This window comes from Pistacia vera, unplaced genomic scaffold (assembly GCF_008641045.1).
Source record: "Pistacia vera cultivar Batoury unplaced genomic scaffold, PisVer_v2 Contig517, whole genome shotgun sequence".
Taxonomy (NCBI): domain Eukaryota; kingdom Viridiplantae; phylum Streptophyta; class Magnoliopsida; order Sapindales; family Anacardiaceae; genus Pistacia; species Pistacia vera.
In genome coordinates, this window is record NW_022196354.1 from 40123 (window position 1) to 57649 (window position 17527).

Consider the following 17527-nt stretch of genomic DNA (forward strand, 5'->3'; position numbering starts at 1 on the left):
TGCTATATTTCAAACTTATAAGGACTACTGGGAGTTTTCTAGAGGTGTTTTGCAATATTTCAAAATGTTAGGGACAATTTCTAATTACATTGGGCATTTTTTAAATGAATTAAAAATTTAGGAACTAACTTGTATTTTTTAGGGGTATTTTATATATATTAAAATTTAAGAGACTATTTTGTAATTTTTCTAAATATTTTTGTTGTTAATGTGACCAGTCCAAGCGGTTGGACCATGCCGGGTCTCACAACGTATCGGGTTTTAAAACCATGCTTCTTTGGCATTTTCCATTGAGGAAAAAAAATTCTAACTGAAAAATAAATAAATAAATAATGGAATGCACAACCAGTGGAGAATGGTGAGGAAAGCACATGTTTTTAGTTAAAAAACCAACTCCCTTTCATAGGATTAAACCATCAAAGCTTAGATCATCCATACAATAGAAAGGCCAAAGTAATTCATAAATTTAAATGCAAATTCTAAAAATAATTTGCATCCAACCAAATAGCATTATCAGTAAATAACAACAATTTCAGCCACTGTGGTAACAATTCTACTTGGAGAGAAAACGATGTTTCTTCTACTAAAATTTCATGGACTGGATCACTAAATACAAATAAAATCACAAGAAATTACAAAGAAAACAAATGTTAGGCAGAGGGCAGAGCGAAGAAACATCTCCAATGTAACTAAAAACTTACAACAGAAAGCTCTTTGGATGATAGGCTTTCTGCCAAATATAACATTGAAAAGGTACATTGGCCAAATCAGGAATGAGACTGCTGCTTACATAATCTCAAAAAAAAGTCACAACTCAGGTAGATATTAAGTATCGCGATCCTTTATTGCTAATAATACCCATGGCAAAAAAATCTTTCCTACGCAGCAACTGCTACCTTTTCTTTTTCTGGTTTCTCAATTCCTTGAATATCAATTATTCTCAACTTAGTAAGCTCCTGGACAAGATAATTTGATGTGTTATAATAAAATTTGAAAAAAATAAAAGCAAACACCAATTAACTTGCATACAGAAACAGACAATAGTTTAAACAGACCTGGCGATGTCCTTTGGTACGACGGTAATTCTTCCTTCTCTTTTTCTTAAAAATAATAACTTTTGCATCTAATGCCTGAAAGAAATTGAAAAAAACATATAGTAGTTAAGTTCAAATGCAAAACGAAAGTATTATATGAGGCAACCCATATTTCCCATCACACACTCCCTTCACCTTCTACTTTCTAAACTTCTGACAGATTCCACACACAATTTTAATCTCAAGGCTAAATCATTATAATCCAATTAATTCCGGAAAAAGATGACAACTATTAATTGGGGCAGGATTAAATAGATTTGATGTGAATTATATGCCACTCCCAAGTGGATAATCCCACTTGGAAAACACTTTCATTGGAAAGCTTATAATCGAATCAACAGAAATAAATAAACCATCTCAGCTTAACAACAGTATAAACTTTTTGTCGTTAGATAATGCTGTCAAAACATGAGGGAAGACAGAGAGAGCAAGAGATTCAGTATCACTTACGTGCTCCTCAACAACTGCATGAACTGTTGCATCTGGTACTATAGGCCTACCTACGATTGTTTGACTTTCTGAACCCAACAAGAGAACCTTATTTAAAATCAACTGCAATACAAATAGTCATGAAAAAGCAATTAACTATCAGATAAATAAGAAACAGAGAAAGAACAAATAAAATGTTTTACTTTTATTGGGCATATGTGCTCAACTCATCAGCGAACAACAGATTAGCACAACCCAATTTAATTTCACGTTATTGCCAATGCAATATTAGCCCCTAACAGGTAATGTACAAAACAGAGCCATAAGGCTTTGCATCGATCTAATACCATTTACATTTCAACATAAGGATCAATCTAACTCCATACAATTTGATAAATCATAGAACATCTTTGATAAGATTGTACACCAAGCCTACTGTATTTTCCATAACTGGAGCTATACATCAGTGATTAATAGTCCATTCATTTAACAGAAATTTCTCTTCAATTTGGGGCCTGCACATCCGTTGCAAAGCACTCTACCAACATATAATCAAAGCCTATTTTACAAGTAGAATCACCTTTACTCTCTACTCTCTCCCTCTTAGTATATAAATTAAGACTAAAAAAAAGGGCCTCTTGAACATGAAATCTCTTATATACTGAAAGCTAAAAAGCTTTATTTGCAGGAGTGACGGACCTCATGGAGGAAGCACAAATAAAAAGCAAACCAAGGGGAAAAACCTAGCATAGAACTCAGACCCAAATTTCCGTATCAAATGATCCTTTGAAATTGGGTTTTGAGTTGATCAATCAAACAATCTATTAAAACAGCAGGCCACGTTGTAGTGCAACAAAAGCATTGACACCAGAAAAGCAGTAATCTAGTAAACTCTACATCAGTAACAGAGAAAAATACATATAACCCAAAACCTAATTCTACATCATCTAGTGTCAAAAGATTCAAAACGCATAGCATCCTAGTCATCTGATTATCAGATTAAGCCACTGATATATTTCCTCTATGAATAGAATTTATACACCAACACAACACATTAATTAATATCAATATGCAAACTGTAACTTCAAACAAATTACAAAACCAGTAATTGAATTTCAAAAAATAATATAACAGTAATTGCGCATTGTACATTAATAAGCATATACAAAAGCAACCGACCTTGTCATTCACTTCACAGAACTTCAATCTCTCAGTAAAAATCGAATCCCCGTTGCTCACCTTAAACTGGTGAGACCCAATCTACCAAAAATAAAAACAAAAAAATTATATATTTAAAAATATATAAATCGCCCCATACATTTATAGTTTTATACATATCAACTCAAGTAAATATCACAAAATAGCACCTGAACAACAGCGAAAACTGGTTCATAAGGTTTAAAAACCCGATCCGATTTCTGCAGTGGACCAACCACTTTGTACCCAATCTCAGCCGCCTCAGCTTCTGTCTCTTCTACAGTATACTCCCGCAGCAACTCAGGGACAGTATCGTCATCTTCCTCTTCACCCGAACTCTCTCCGGTTTCGTCACCGTCGCCCTCATCGTCGTCATTTTTGTTAGAGCAGAAATGGCGAGAGTGGTACCAGGGGGTAGACCAAGAGGTGCCAAGCTTAGAAGAGAGGTGGGACTGGTGTTGGGTTCGGGTTAGGGTTTTAAAAGATATGAGGTTAGAAACAGATGGCGCAGGGGTTTTGAGAGAGATAAGAGCTGCTGCTTGGCGGCTTAGTGTGTGCAAGCACCGTCGGTGAGCCATGGATTGGTGGCGCTCACGGCGTTTGCGACGGTAGGGTTTAAGTAAAAGATACAAGATAGAAGGGGGTTTTGATGGTCTTGTTCCAGTGCCCGAGTTTATTCGGGCATGCGATCCGGACTAATTTTACGTTGACATCTTGGGCCCAATCGTGTTAAACCATGAGTTGGCCTGTGTGTTGTTTTTAAAAAAAATATATATAATTTTAATTAAATGGTTAAATCCAAAGGGATGGGATATTTCAACTTAAATTCTTTACACAAATTTTCAACGTAAATTCAATACAATCCAATGGCCTCCAAACTATTTTTCATATCCATTGGATTTTAATATGAAAATTTATGTCTAAATTTAAATTAAAAGATCTCATCCAGAAAGTAAATAGTTATAGGTGAAATTATGAATGGGCTACTTAGAGCAGTAAACCAATAGCTTTCTAAAAGAATTTTCATAAATTAGTATTTTGTATATTATTTCAAAATGACCTTTTCAAAGTTTCTTATATTAACTTCTTTTTCTTTGTACTTTTCTATTCAATAAGCTTACCTCTTTTATTCTTTTTTTTTTTTTTAAATATTTTCTTAATTGTAAACTTTTAATATTCAAACTAAAAAGTATAAATTGTATGTGTTTTTCATCACCATATTTTCTACAAAAATTAGAAAAGCTTCAACTTTGAGGAAACTTAAACCTCAAATCATTATTTAATTAAAATTTTAATATTAAGATTTAGTTTGAAATTGGTATTGATTTATTAAAAAAAAAAAAATTGTAGCTTTTTCATTTGTGTATACTTTAAAAAGGTAATTTATCATCATTTTCTTATTTAACATTCATTTGAAATATATAATTATTAAAAATTCATTTTCTTAATAATTTACATCTTTCAATGTACCTTAAATCCATTTTATGTGTAAAATTTTAATATTTTTAGAGAAATTTAAAGGGCATTTAACACAATTATTTATTAAATGTGTTTCTCCACTTATCAGTCCCTACTTCTCTTTCATCTCCATTAGGCATTGCATGATTTGCATCAATGGCCGTGATTTGTATTATAAATTTATATTAAGTTTTTGTGTTTTGATAGCCTAAACTTAAACTATTAACTAAGCTTTAATAGTGAAATGGTTATGTAAACAAGCATCAATCTTCATACCCTAAAATTTTCATGGCTATCAATCAAAATTGTGAAACCCTTGGTCCAATCTGACATGAACTTCAAGCCCAGGATGTGTCCACAGTATAACATATAAGTTCAACTGAACCCATTTAAATTTTTAGAAAAAAAATAAAATAAAATAAAAGTTTTATATTTTATAGGAAAATGTTACACCCATAATCTCTTCTCACAAACTTCCCCTTACAATCCCAACGTTACAACTCGTAACTGGTTAACTCATAATGGATCCTATCTGATAAATTACGACTGATCAATTACGAACTGTCACGTCAGAGTTGTAAAAGAAAGTTTGTAAAAAAAGATAGTGGTTGTAACATGACTCTTGTTTTATAATATTAACAATTTTGATCCTACTTAAAATCTTAAATTCATATTAAACCCACTCAAACATTAAAAAAATCAAAAAAAAAAATTTATATTTTATAATATTTACAATTTTAACCACACTTAAATTCATATTGACCCTACAAAATTTTATTGTGAATTTATCGTATTGAACACACTCATTAAAAATCCAAAAATCCTGGTTCCATGCCTATGTCCCTGTTCAGGCCCCGCAATAAAATGGTGGCTAAACTCTGAATCCCAGATGACCTTACCGCCACCATTATATAGGGTTGGTCTCTATAGATCCAACCATAGGAACGTTGTACTTAGCTTGAGATAGCATCATAAAGATACAGTTAAAAGCACCTGGTCATGAAAAGAACAGTAGCTGCATCAGGAGCTGAATCTGCGACAGCAATCCAAGAGCACATACCAAACGTAAACTAAGTTCCCACTTACAACTTATGTAACAAGCTACACCAAACAAGAAGTGTAGGAATATTAGCTAATAAGAACGCCCATAGCATTGAATTTTGGGCAGTATCCCCCTATCCCTATCCCTATGGTGATTCTGCAAAATTTGTTTGTCGTAATTACCAAGTTTACATGGCTAATTTTATTTCATGTATGTGCTTGATGTAATTTCGACTCATTCACCATATGAAGAGTACATAGTAGTTAGAAAAGACCTTCAACTTGGTCAGGAGATAATCAAGACAGACATTTTACAGATTTTCAGTCGAGATTGAGGGGACAAATGTAATTCAAAACCTCAAAACTGCTAGGTTATCAATCACCATATCATCGATGCCTGCCAACTGCTGAACCTGGGTTTACTTGCAGAGGTTCAGATGTGTCTAGCTAATAGTTTTTCTATATAAATTGCAAAACTTTAATTGTATGTTGGAGTTAAGGGAAATCTTCTCTCCTTATTTGCTTTTAAGAAAATTGGTTTAAATGAAGATTACAGTTACGTGCCACTGTTCTTATAAGAGAAAACTACAAAATTAATTAGCATATCCATATCACAGATCCGTGAATCATGTCATTTACAAGCATAAGTGGTTAAAATGTTAATATTATATGGTGCAAGCAAAACAAAATTCAAAGAAGATTACTTATAAAGTACACATACGTTTATCAAAGAAGAAAGCATTCAAGATATCACATAATGATCTCTAAAGCACTCAAAATATTATGAATCCACCAACTCATCAGATATACAAGAGTAGTTTTCTATGTTATACAGGATCGTGATAAAGATGAATGACCAAAGAAAATATGCAGATATAAAAGACCAGCAATTACCTGGTCAGAGACTCTAGCTCCAAAAAAAAAGAATTCTACCGCTTGAGCTCAGCGCCACAGCCATAGTGACATTAAACCTTCTTGATCCATCTTGGGATGTTTATTAGCAATTTCCACATTAACATGCTCTTCAATGAAAAACTTATCCTCTCCAAATTACGGCTCCATCCTCTGACTACTTTTGCTACTGTTATTTGAGCAAGTAAAGACATACTTTAGCTGTGTTTGTTAAATATCTAAGCAAGAAATGGCTTTGCTTTCCCCACCTATGTACAATTTGAGCATAGAATGCACCAACTTCATTGTCAAGACCTTTTTAACACAAAAAAGCTCCAACTCACTAAATAACAAAAAGAACAGAAAACGCTTCACATTGCCACTGCTCGCACAAAGTCTCCAAATCCCCAAATCTTCAATTGTAACAGGCTTCTAGCTCTATAATATTTTCATACACTATTGTTCAACATCAAACTACAGAATCAAATATCACAACTCATCAAAACACTAAAATATTTCTTCCCACCCTAAATCAAATTCAATATACAATGGTCCATGACATCTCCTCGAATTGGCTACCTTCAAACTCCATATCCAAAGTTACAATAAGAGAACTGAAATAAAAATATTAAAAGCTTCACAATCTAGTTAAAAGTATAGAACAATTGCATTCAAAACCAAATTTTGACTCACCCACACTAATCCAAATCACACATCACCAAAAAACATTAAAACTTAATGATGGCCAATAGAACAAGAATGTGCAGTGACACATCAGGTTCTTCATCATTGATTCCCTTTTTTTTTTTTTTTTTTTTTTTTACATTAATAACTACAGAGCATTAAAAATTTACCCAATACTCTACACCATTTAACAGAATAATCTACATAAAAATATAAACAAGATTAAAACTAATCATACTTTTCTCTCCAGGAATACACAAGGAAGAACACCCACGAAAGAGCCAGAATAACATCACCAAAAGTCTTCATCAGCCAATCCCAAGCTAAATACTCAACCTTTCTCTCAAAGTAAACCCTCCACAACGCCATAAATATATGCAAAATGGTACACCCTTTGGCGAAAAACGACTGAAACCCTTTATCCCTAACGAAAGAAACCATGAAGAGTAAGAACCCGATTGTGAACAGGAGCAGACCCGAGAAGGAATCGGAGGTCTGGATTAAAAGCTGGTCATGCGGGTTGGACCCCAGCAGTTTTGTCGCAGTTTCCAGTCCGTGCGTGAACGTGTAGATTTCCTTCATGTGGAAAATCATCAGGGCCCCGCTGGTTAAGGCGATCAGAGAGTGGAGAAGACAGATCACCACGAAAGCTGCCGATGATGATGATGCTGAGGACGAAGACATTTGTGGGTTGATTTTTGATCGGAGGGTGATCAACGTTTGGGTGGCGTAGGCATGGCTGTGTTGAAGCACAAATAAAAAAAGAAAACTAAAAAACTAAAAAGAAAATAAGAATAAAACAACTGGGCGGAATCGAAGAACACTTCTTCATTTTTATGTTCTAGTTTTCGTGAAGATTCTGAGACTTAAATTTTGGGTCTGATGAGAATCAGGTTTAGTAAGATAGATAAGTATCTAGAGGGACCTACGAGTGGACAGGGGAATTGAAGAGGCTGTCATTTTGAGAACACGTGGAACATTCTGAGTAATGCCGACAGGCATAGATTACGTTTTAGTTGGCCCTTAAGCAGAGTTAAGGTGTAGTTTTAAATAGCCTTTAAATTTTACTTTTTAATTCATTAATGTTGGCAAATATTTTATCAAATGCATAAATATTTTAAGATAATTACTGATTAGAGAGATTTCACACTAACTACCCCGGGATAGTTGAATGGTTGGATAAAGATGTCGAGTATACTATTTAAGTGGTCTTAAATTTGAATCTTTTCTCAAGTGTTAATAAGGATTAGTTTATCTATGGGTAATTTTAAGTTCCAAAGTTATAGGGAATTAGTTGATTGGCTGATAGTTCTAGGTTTTAAGATTATGAGGGATTAATTGATCAACTGATAGTTTTAGGTTCTAGGATCCATTTCAGGTTCTAGGGTCTCGAAGGATTAGTTGATCGGTTGGTAGCTTTAGGTTCCAGTGTCCTAAAGGATTAGTTGACCGACTGATAGTTCTAGGTTCTAGGGTCCTAGGAGATTAGTTGATCGGTTGGTAGCTCCTGTGTCCTGAGATATTAGTTGATCAACTGATAACTCCAAGTTCTAAGGTTTCAAATGATTAATTGAAATACATGTAAACTAGTCTTCTCGGGTAGCCATTGAAGCTCTTACTTGATCGATAATTTTAAGATCATAAAAGATTAGTTGAGGTGTATATAAACTAGTCGGATAAGTCCAATTATAAAATAAAAAAATAAAAAAGACTTCACAAAACAGTAAAAGAGATTAAAATTGACAATTTCAATGGAGGATAAGTTGCTTCCTTCATAATTAAATTATGATTTTGGCTGCTTATGCTTCCAGTCGTTGTTGTGGTCCCATGAGGACGAATATTTATATTAAAAACAAAAATAGTTTGATATTTTAGAGTTTTGACAAATCTTTTCAACTTTCCTTGGTGAGTCTTAGTTGCTAAGGTAATACGTGTCAAAATATAAAAATACATTATCCTTTCACCTTATTTAGAATTAAATTAATTATTCTTTTTCATGGTTTATAAATTAATGTTCATTTGAAAATCAAACACAATAAGAACAAAAGCTATTTTCTATAAATATATTCATTTTTTTTTTTTTTTTTGTTGACTTGGAGTGTCCGAATCAGCTTACATACACCTCAACTAATCACCCGAGGCTTTGAAATTGACAGTCGAGTAAATTCCTTCAATGATTACCCCTATTAACAACCTAGATGGATCAAACTCAGGATTTCTTAAATAATATATCCAAAAGTCCTAGTTAACCGCTAAGCTATCCAATAGTGGTTCCTTTTTAAATTTTGAAATGTCTTAATTTTGTAAAATAAATGTTGATCATCTAATTAACACAATTTATATTTATTCGGTTAAATGAAACAGTTAAACCCTAGCGGAATACTAACAACAGAGACCAAATTGTTACTCATGATACCCAAGGGGAACACTGTTATCTACCGATATGGCGATATCTCAAGGGTGAAATTGTAATAAACTCATCTTCTTTCTTGTTTTACGAACACTTGTTTTCTCAAAACAGTTCATACAAGGAAAACAAGGATAACTTTAATAAGTGGCTTTTATCAATGTAAGCCCAAAGCTTTGAAAATGCAAGTAGTTGAGACAATGGAGGAGGAGAAGGAGAATGTTCAGCAAAAATCCTTTTGATTTTATTAGTTATCATTAAACAAGACATAAAAAATATAGCTACCTAATAGATGAGTTCCAATATAATGCAGCTATTATAAAGAAATGGGCTACCACATGAATGCAATTTGATGGCAACCCATAATTATAACTATTACAAATAATAATAATAATAATAATAATAATAATAATATATGTACAAAAATAAATGAATTTAAATACCCAATTCCATAAAGTTAAAAAAAAAAAATAATAAAAAAAAATAAAAAAAAAAATTGGTTGAGGTGGAAATAAAGCTACAACACTCATCTTGCCTTAATCTTCCAGACCTGCAATGGATTTTCGAAGGGGTAAGAAAAAGAATGGTGTTTAGGAGGACAAAATTTTAATTTGAACCAATGTCCCCGCCAACGACAACAGCTTTGCGATGATTTGAATCAATGTCCTCGCCAACCACAACAGCTTTGCGATGACGCCTAGATCCAGACCTACGGCTACGCCTTGGGGTGACCCGTCTCACAGGACTACTTACAACCCTTGCTTCAGAAAATTCATTTGGCAATTCTCTTGGTGTGTCACGAAACAAAGCTGGTGGTGGTGGTGGCAGTGGCGGTGGCGGTGGCGGTGCAGGTGGTGGAGGGATAAAAGAAACAGGAATGGGGGGCAGAAAGATGTGATCTCTATGATATTTCTGCAGGCAGCCAAAGTAAAAAGGGAAAAATGAACAGAAGTACACGAAAGAGGAATTCAGTAAATTTTTACGTAGTCCCCCATCTAAAAGTGTTTGTTTCAGTTTGAAAGAAAATAACCATAAAATAAACAAAATAATCACCTGAACTACAAAATTCCTTCTTTCGCAATCCAAGAACATATTAACTGTCCAATTTGTCTTTGCCGCAATCTTATCCCTCACAGTGGAAAAACTTATTTGGTCCCTGGAAGTAAAACGATCAACTTCATTGTACCAAAGACAGGCAAAGAGATTGCTGATAGGAACATGCTCTCTTATTACGACACATCCTTCAGGAACATCTGCATAGCCATAGTGGGGGAAACTTCATAAATGACAGAACAAAGAACAGAACAAAGGAAAAGGAGAGAAAGGATCTTGCACCTACCACTTGTAATTGGAAGCTTAGCCTCAGAATATGGGGTCAAACCTTCATTTTTATAAAACTCGACCTGAAAGTCGATGGAAGCATTATCATATTTCTTAGCAGCTTTATTTGCCTCAGCTTCCACAAATACATCGAAGCGCTTATAATGTCTGGAAATTGAAAAAGTGGCGTTTTTTCTCCACAAGTGCCTGAAAAATAGATTGAAAGAAAAAAAGAAAATTTTGGGTGAGAAACACACATTTAGTCTGAAAGGAAGAAAAAGGAAAACTAAAAGGTATAGCTCCCCTTCACATAACGAATGCTAGCATGTAAACAATGCCGTAACCCCTATCTATGAGGAACCCAATCTCTGATTACAACACTCACAAGCAGAAGACTTCTGAGAACCTATCCATCATGTTTGTGTGCATGGATATCATGTATTTTGCTAAATTACCCAAACCCTTTCCTCACACATAAAAAGGTAAAACAGAAAAAAACAGAACATGACTTATAACCACATTACTTTACAATATTAAATTCCAAAAAGCAGCTTATATGTGGAAGCAGGACAAATTTAGAGAATAAATCAAAAGAAAAATTTAATCAAATCTCCCAACTGAGAGTATACATCATTATCTACTGCTAGTAAGTTATTTAAGCGTCGTAACAAAAGATTGACAATGGCCCTTTTTTATTGTATACCATACAAGGCAAGATAATGTAGAGTACATTTGCTAAAAGGTTTGACATTAATCCTTTTTTAGTCATGTTTGTAACACAGGCTGACCTCACCTAGGGAGATACGTACAAGAAAAAATCCTAAGAATTTAAAATCTACACAATATTCCTATCAATAAAGAGAGTACAATGACAATATAGTCATACAGTGCAATCCCAGATGAAAAGAGTTAATAAGAAAAGGTAACAAGATCATGTTAAAGGTGTCTTTCAAGTTTATATTATTAACATATGGTCTTTAAACAAATAGTAAATTACATCAGGCGTTGCATTAACAATGTCAATCTAAATTCCTTAAACGGGCATCATTAAGAGATCAAAGGATCATTTATCAACACTCACCGATCTCACTATGAAATATAGATGCCTCGTGTGGAGTTTAGAGACCTTTGACATTTGATAGATGACTTAGGGTCAAGAACATTACTTATCTCCAATTTGCACATGGATGCCTTTGAGCCTAACTTCAAAGCAATGAAAAAGCACTTTGTATTTCCCATGAATTTCCATGTAACTAGGAATCTTCTAGAAGGAATATCTTCTAGAAGGAATATCTAATCTTAAGTTTGAATGAGAACACTGTATATGATAAAACTTAAGAATAATAAGGCCAAAACATTTAACCAGAACAATACGAAAGACAATAATCAAATATCATTTCAATGCTTATACCTACATGTGAACTTTGTCTAGCTTTTCCAAAGTCATACATAAATTAAAGATTGAGAGAATAACTGATTTACCTTTCAAGAATTTGATATGGATCCACAACAAGCTCAAGTTTCCCATCAATCCATAATGAAAAGCGGGCATTGGGGAACAACCTATGTGGTAGAAGCTTTGGAATCTGAGATGAATACATACAGGTCAATAGGCATATTAAAGTAGCACAGCCTTTGGACACAAAGCCCCTTAAATACTAACAAATAAGTTTAAAGTAAAACCAAACCTCAAGTTAAAATTTTATGTGATATAAGAAAGCTAATGCAATATAGTCATGTGCATCAGAATCCATATTGCAGAACAATGACCAAGGTAAAAGAAGATGCAACTATTTAAAGTTACAGTGCAGCAAATCTGAAACTGGACAACCTCTTAGCAAATTTCTGATTTAAAGAAAAAGAGTCTGGAGAAGATTTACAGCATTTACCTTCCCAGTCCGTCTTGCATCCATGTAAGGAATATTATGAATAACAACAATTCTCCATATCCCCATCATCTTGCTGCTGTCCAGACCACTATTAGCTTTCAAATATGCTTCTGTTTCTTCATCAACAAACATGAAGAAACATACAGTCTTCCTGGAATATTCACTAATATTACTTGGCTGGTTTACATCATCAAAAGCCCCTGAACAATAATATAGTTCTTTAATAAGCAATCCATCAGCTTAAACAGCAAAATGCATACTTAGAATTGCATATATTGAGCAGTACCAAAAATTGCTGATATAACAACAACTCCACGGCATTGCTCCATATCAAGAAGATCCTCCTCATCAAGGTCATATCCTGTCCCACGTCCAGGTTTCCCTTTGACAAACCTGATTGATACACATTATGAAAAAAATGCACAACGAACTTATATGAGTCAAGCTTCAGGAGTAAGAATTTGCCACAAACATAAACAACTAAAGGAACTAATTTATCAGGTAAAGTTTCAAAGAAGACAACTGCCAGGACTCATAAATTTTTTTAAGAAGATTGAGAAATCATACCCACAGTGCACACTCATTGACTCTCTTATGTCATAAGAATCAGCTCTCTGTGCTAAAGTAGGATATCCACCAAAGTCAGAGCCTCCAAATTCAGTCTCTCTGTTCAACTCTGGCTCAACAATATATGTTAAATTCTTAACTACCGGAGAAAATGAGGGGACACTTGGCATTAAGGAAATGGCTTCTTCCACAGGAAGGTAACATACTGAACATGCTGAAATATAAACAAGCAGAAAATTAGCAACATCATATGTCAATATGAAGAATAACTCAGCTCCTAGTTGCCACTGCTTTCTAGAAACCTATAATGACTCCGTCTTTACACCCAGAAATTTCTGTTTGGCAACTATAAACAGAAAATTGGATGAAAGAAAAGAAACCCCTGAATAGGTAATAGAAACTTACACCGCGGTCCAGATCTTTTTTTATCTGCTGGTGGGGGAGGTAAAGTGAAACTATTACATGGATGCCCTGGTGGAAGAGTGTAACCCAGAAAATATGAAGGAGGAGGAGGGGGGAAAATCCTATTTTCAATTGTTTCCCCAGTGTTCAATAGAGGATTCTGATTGTCCACAATGCTAAAAGAATTATGATTGTCCATATTGTTAAAAGAATTCTGATTGTACATATTTTGAGTTTGCTCTCTGTATATTGGTGTAGGTTCAGAATAATTTACAGTAAAGTTGCCATTGAAACTAATGTTTGGTACATGGTCGGTCTCCCGTGTATCTTCACCTGAAAAAATATCAAAAGCATATATAAGATAAAAGTGACATCTACTAGTACCCAAAGGCAGAATGCAACAACAATAGCTTCAATGAAGGCGTCATTTAGTGAAAACCACAGTATGCAGGCACACAAGTAGTCTCAAAACCAATCATTCCTAACACTAAAAACCAACCTTATTGGAAACATTTCAATTTTCAAAACACATTACGCATAAAAAAATAAGTAAACATCAAATACTTTAAACAATTGATGGAGTCATTACAAGTCAAAATTAATCATCTGTATCAACTGATGACCAATATTTCCTCAAATGGAAGGTGCTGAGGTGGACACTAACCTCACAGGACTTTTGGCAGTAGCAAATCAAAAATTAAACCCAAGGAGAGAATGATCACAACCAAGCTTCATCCTATTTCAACCACTCTCAACATGCAAACTGAAAAAAAAAAAAAAACTTTTCACAATTCCCTTAACCCAAAGTTAATTACAAAGATAACTAAGCACCATTATACTCCCAAATCTAAACGTGATCTTAAACAAGAATCCCCTTAATTCAAACCAATAGTATAACACAAACTAAACATACTTTTGCAAGTTCTCTAATCAAAACACTTAACTAAAACAACATCTAATCATCAATACAATTCAATTATCAATACTTAAACAATCCAGCAAGTTCATACAAACCTTTCCCAACATACAGAACCCAGACGAAAACGGCTGCGGAGATAACAAATAGGAGCAGCATTCCAACCTTTTTGCGGCCGGCAAATTTACAGATCCAGGGCACCAAACCCTCCTTCTCCTTGAACATCTTTGAAGGTTTAATACGTGTTGAAGTTTGTTGAACAGGCAACAAGCTTCCGCCGTTTTGTAACTGTTGTTTATCCAAAGATCCATAACTCCCAGAGCGAATCCCCAATGACCCTCCAGTCATTGTCATCTAAAACACACATACACTCCTATCATCTCACCCTCATTCACGACTCTTTTTCAAAACTCACTGACGAAAACTTCACAAACTCAATCCCAAACCAACTCAGTTGCTCAAAATATAAGATACCCACCTCACTAAATCCGTCCCCAAAAACTCTGGGGCGCCTCTAAATTCCAATCAAATGTGCTTCAACAGATTGCTCAACTATACGTCCATTCAATGAAGTGTTTTTACCTCTAAAAATATGTTTTCAAAACTGAAACTCAATGAACTTTGAGTTGAATAAACAAACTGGTACTTGACAAATTGAAATAAAAACTGAGACTTTCAGATCAAAGTGAAATCTTTAATATAAATCTTTGTTTGAAACAAAATGGGTTTGGGTTTTAAACTTTTAACTGGGTATACGAACTTTTCGGCAGAAATCTAAAGTTTGGTGAAATCAAGGTTTTCCCTTTTTTTTTGGGGGGGGGGGGGGGGGGAATTGAATCTGGGATCAAAAAAATAATTTTTTTGGTAATTTTTTGGATGTCTTAAATGGCAAACAAAAAAAACAAAAAGGAAATTTGACACGAAGGTAAAATCTGATAGGTTAAGTTGCAGCCATGTGAGTGCGATGTCAGAGATCAGACGGTGATGGTTTAACCGAAATTATTATAGAATAAAATAATGCTAAGTCGATTTTAAGACAAGACATATGTCAATGAGTTAAGGTTAATTTTATTTATAATTAAACAAAAAAAGGTAAAATATGTAAACAATATTCGTTGAATTTGAGGAAAACATAAACAAAAAACATAAGGCAACAAGACGGGGAGCCTTGTTGTTAATGAATTGTGAATCTGTGTGTGTGTTGGATTTGTTTTTTGTTTTTGCTTTTATTTTTATTTTTATTTTTTTGGTTTTTTGTTTTTTGTGTTTTGTCTTAAAACTCAATTAGCAATTGATGCTTCGTTTACTGAATTCTTAAACATTTGTTGGCCAAATAAAAATCAAGATAGTTATTACACAACTACCTTGATTGGATTTTGCATCTTTTAACTAACTATATTCATGCCCAAACATTCAAAAAAAAAAAAAAAAAAATCAATAATTTTTGTTTAGTAATTATAAAACATTTTGTATTTTTAAATATTAAAAAAGTACATATTTTTATCAAATTTTGCATCATTTAGTAGTTAATCTCTGTGGCGATACCATGAAATTTTTAACTACCGTGTAGATCAAAGCTAAAAAACCAAAGCGGATAACGAAGACACTCATTCTTAATTTGCAAGTTAAAGATTTCATAACATCAGTATTTGAGAATTTTCATATATTTTAGACTTTTTTTTTTGGTTTAAAAGTAATTAGTTCTATAAACTAAATAATTAAAAATTGCACCCAGTAAAATATAATTAAAAATTTAATTACTAAATAATTGATTGATTTAGTTCTTTAAACTTGAGAACAAGAGGATCTTTAAGATGCTTATGTTGTGAATTTTTTTTTTTTTTTTTTTTTTTATCATCGAGAGTTTATAGATTAGTTTGTGCATATCTCAACTAATCCTTCGAAGCTCTGAAAGTCTGATCAGATAATTCTCCAATAATCACTCATATTAACGCTTGGAGGAACTTAAACTCAGGAGTTTTGAGAACCTTATTTTGTTCTTCTACCATCAGAGCACCTAGTCGTGGTTTACATTGTGAATGTTGTCACCCTCTAAAATTGATAAATTCATTGAACAAAAGAAAATGTGTTACCATGTCAATGTCTTTATTTATCCATTTGATCCATAAATATTATTTCATATATTTAGAAAGGATATAATGCTCTTCACCATCAAAGGGTATTTCAATTAAAAGGGAATAGAATTTTCCATTATATTAAAATTCCTATATAAGTCCAGCCCATATCTATAGTTTCCTTTTATAATAGAAGGGCATTTTTTGTGGTATGCCTAGATATAGCAAATTGTGTAAAAATAAAAAGTTTCATATACATATTTGTGTTAAAAAAGCATATACATGAATTATTCATATTAATGAACCAAGTGGTCCTTCAAATCATGAAAGAGGAAAATTAAATAAAAATTTTATTAGGGAATGTTGCCACATGATGGGGACATTATCATGTGCATGTTCTAGACTTGGTGAGATTTATATCACCTACTCATCAATGCTTAATAATTTTGATCAAACCCTTGATTAAATTTTAAATATTTTTGTATTGCTAAATTTATTTAATAAATTTTATAACATTTAATTAAACAAACTTTGAAATGTAAAAGGTATAGTGTCGGTCAGGATATATAATAATTTAAAAAAAAAAATGTTTCTAATAACGAAAAGACACATCATATAAATGGCCTAATTTTACTTGACTTGAGATGCAATTATTTATACGAGTAAACTATTTTTCCCACCCAAGGTTTGCCTTAATGTCAAATTTTCACCCAAAATGTTTCAAAATACCACTTTCCCTCCTAACATTTATATTCTGTTAATACCCAAGATACACTTCACTTTCTCAGTCGACGTTCGGTGAGTTAACAGGAGCCAAGGTAAGAGGGTTTTTGTAGAGTGAAGGCCAGTGAATCGAATAGTGGTGATCGATTGGATATTCGTCTCTAGAATCAATAAAAAATCATCTAAAAATAGAAAACCCTAATTTTGAGGTGATCGAAAATCGATTAGAAATCAGATATTGGAGTGAGATGAGTTTTGTATAGAGGAGAGCGAACGCTCAGATGGTGGTGATAGAAAGAATTTTTGCTGTCGGAATCGGTTTTGGATAGTAACAAAATATTAACTTTGGGTGAAAAAATGGTATTTTGAAACTTTTTAGGTGGAAAATGTTATCAAGGCAAACCTTGGGTGGGAAAATGTCGTTTACTCTTATT

General features: G+C 33.4%; 3 protein-coding genes across 4 annotated transcripts; all 3 read right to left on the reverse strand.

Annotated features, from left to right (window-relative positions):
* Nucleotides 1-434: 434 nt before the first annotated feature.
* On the reverse strand, nucleotides 435-3395 carry LOC116106470 (50S ribosomal protein L21, mitochondrial). The gene is made up of 5 exons (XM_031392835.1): nucleotides 2891-3395; nucleotides 2703-2783; nucleotides 1545-1646; nucleotides 1056-1130; nucleotides 435-956 (listed from the first exon to the last, which is right to left on the reverse strand). Exons 1-5 carry the CDS (start codon nucleotides 3296-3298, stop codon nucleotides 879-881), a joined length of 744 nt encoding a protein of 247 aa, XP_031248695.1. The 5' UTR covers nucleotides 3299-3395; the 3' UTR covers nucleotides 435-878.
* A 2781-nt stretch (nucleotides 3396-6176) lies between these two features.
* On the reverse strand, nucleotides 6177-7682 carry LOC116106467. Its single transcript, XM_031392830.1, has 2 exons — nucleotides 7033-7682; nucleotides 6177-6724 (listed from the first exon to the last, which is right to left on the reverse strand). Exons 1-2 carry the CDS (start codon nucleotides 7476-7478, stop codon nucleotides 6649-6651), a joined length of 522 nt encoding a protein of 173 aa, XP_031248690.1. The 5' UTR covers nucleotides 7479-7682; the 3' UTR covers nucleotides 6177-6648.
* A 1809-nt stretch (nucleotides 7683-9491) lies between these two features.
* On the reverse strand, nucleotides 9492-15089 carry LOC116106480. Of its 2 annotated transcripts, none has more exons than XM_031392846.1 (9): nucleotides 14394-15089; nucleotides 13383-13712; nucleotides 12978-13191; nucleotides 12697-12803; nucleotides 12411-12610; nucleotides 12004-12107; nucleotides 10541-10728; nucleotides 10255-10454; nucleotides 9492-10113 (listed from the first exon to the last, which is right to left on the reverse strand). In XM_031392846.1, exons 1-9 carry the CDS (start codon nucleotides 14647-14649, stop codon nucleotides 9808-9810), a joined length of 1905 nt encoding a protein of 634 aa, XP_031248706.1. In that variant the 5' UTR covers nucleotides 14650-15089; the 3' UTR covers nucleotides 9492-9807. The 2 variants fall into 2 exon arrangements, with proteins under 2 accessions (XP_031248706.1, XP_031248707.1); XM_031392847.1 differs by lacking the exon at nucleotides 14394-15089 and adding an exon at nucleotides 14044-14096 and having other exon boundaries at nucleotides 9493-10113.
* Between the last annotated feature and the right edge of the window lie 2438 nt (nucleotides 15090-17527).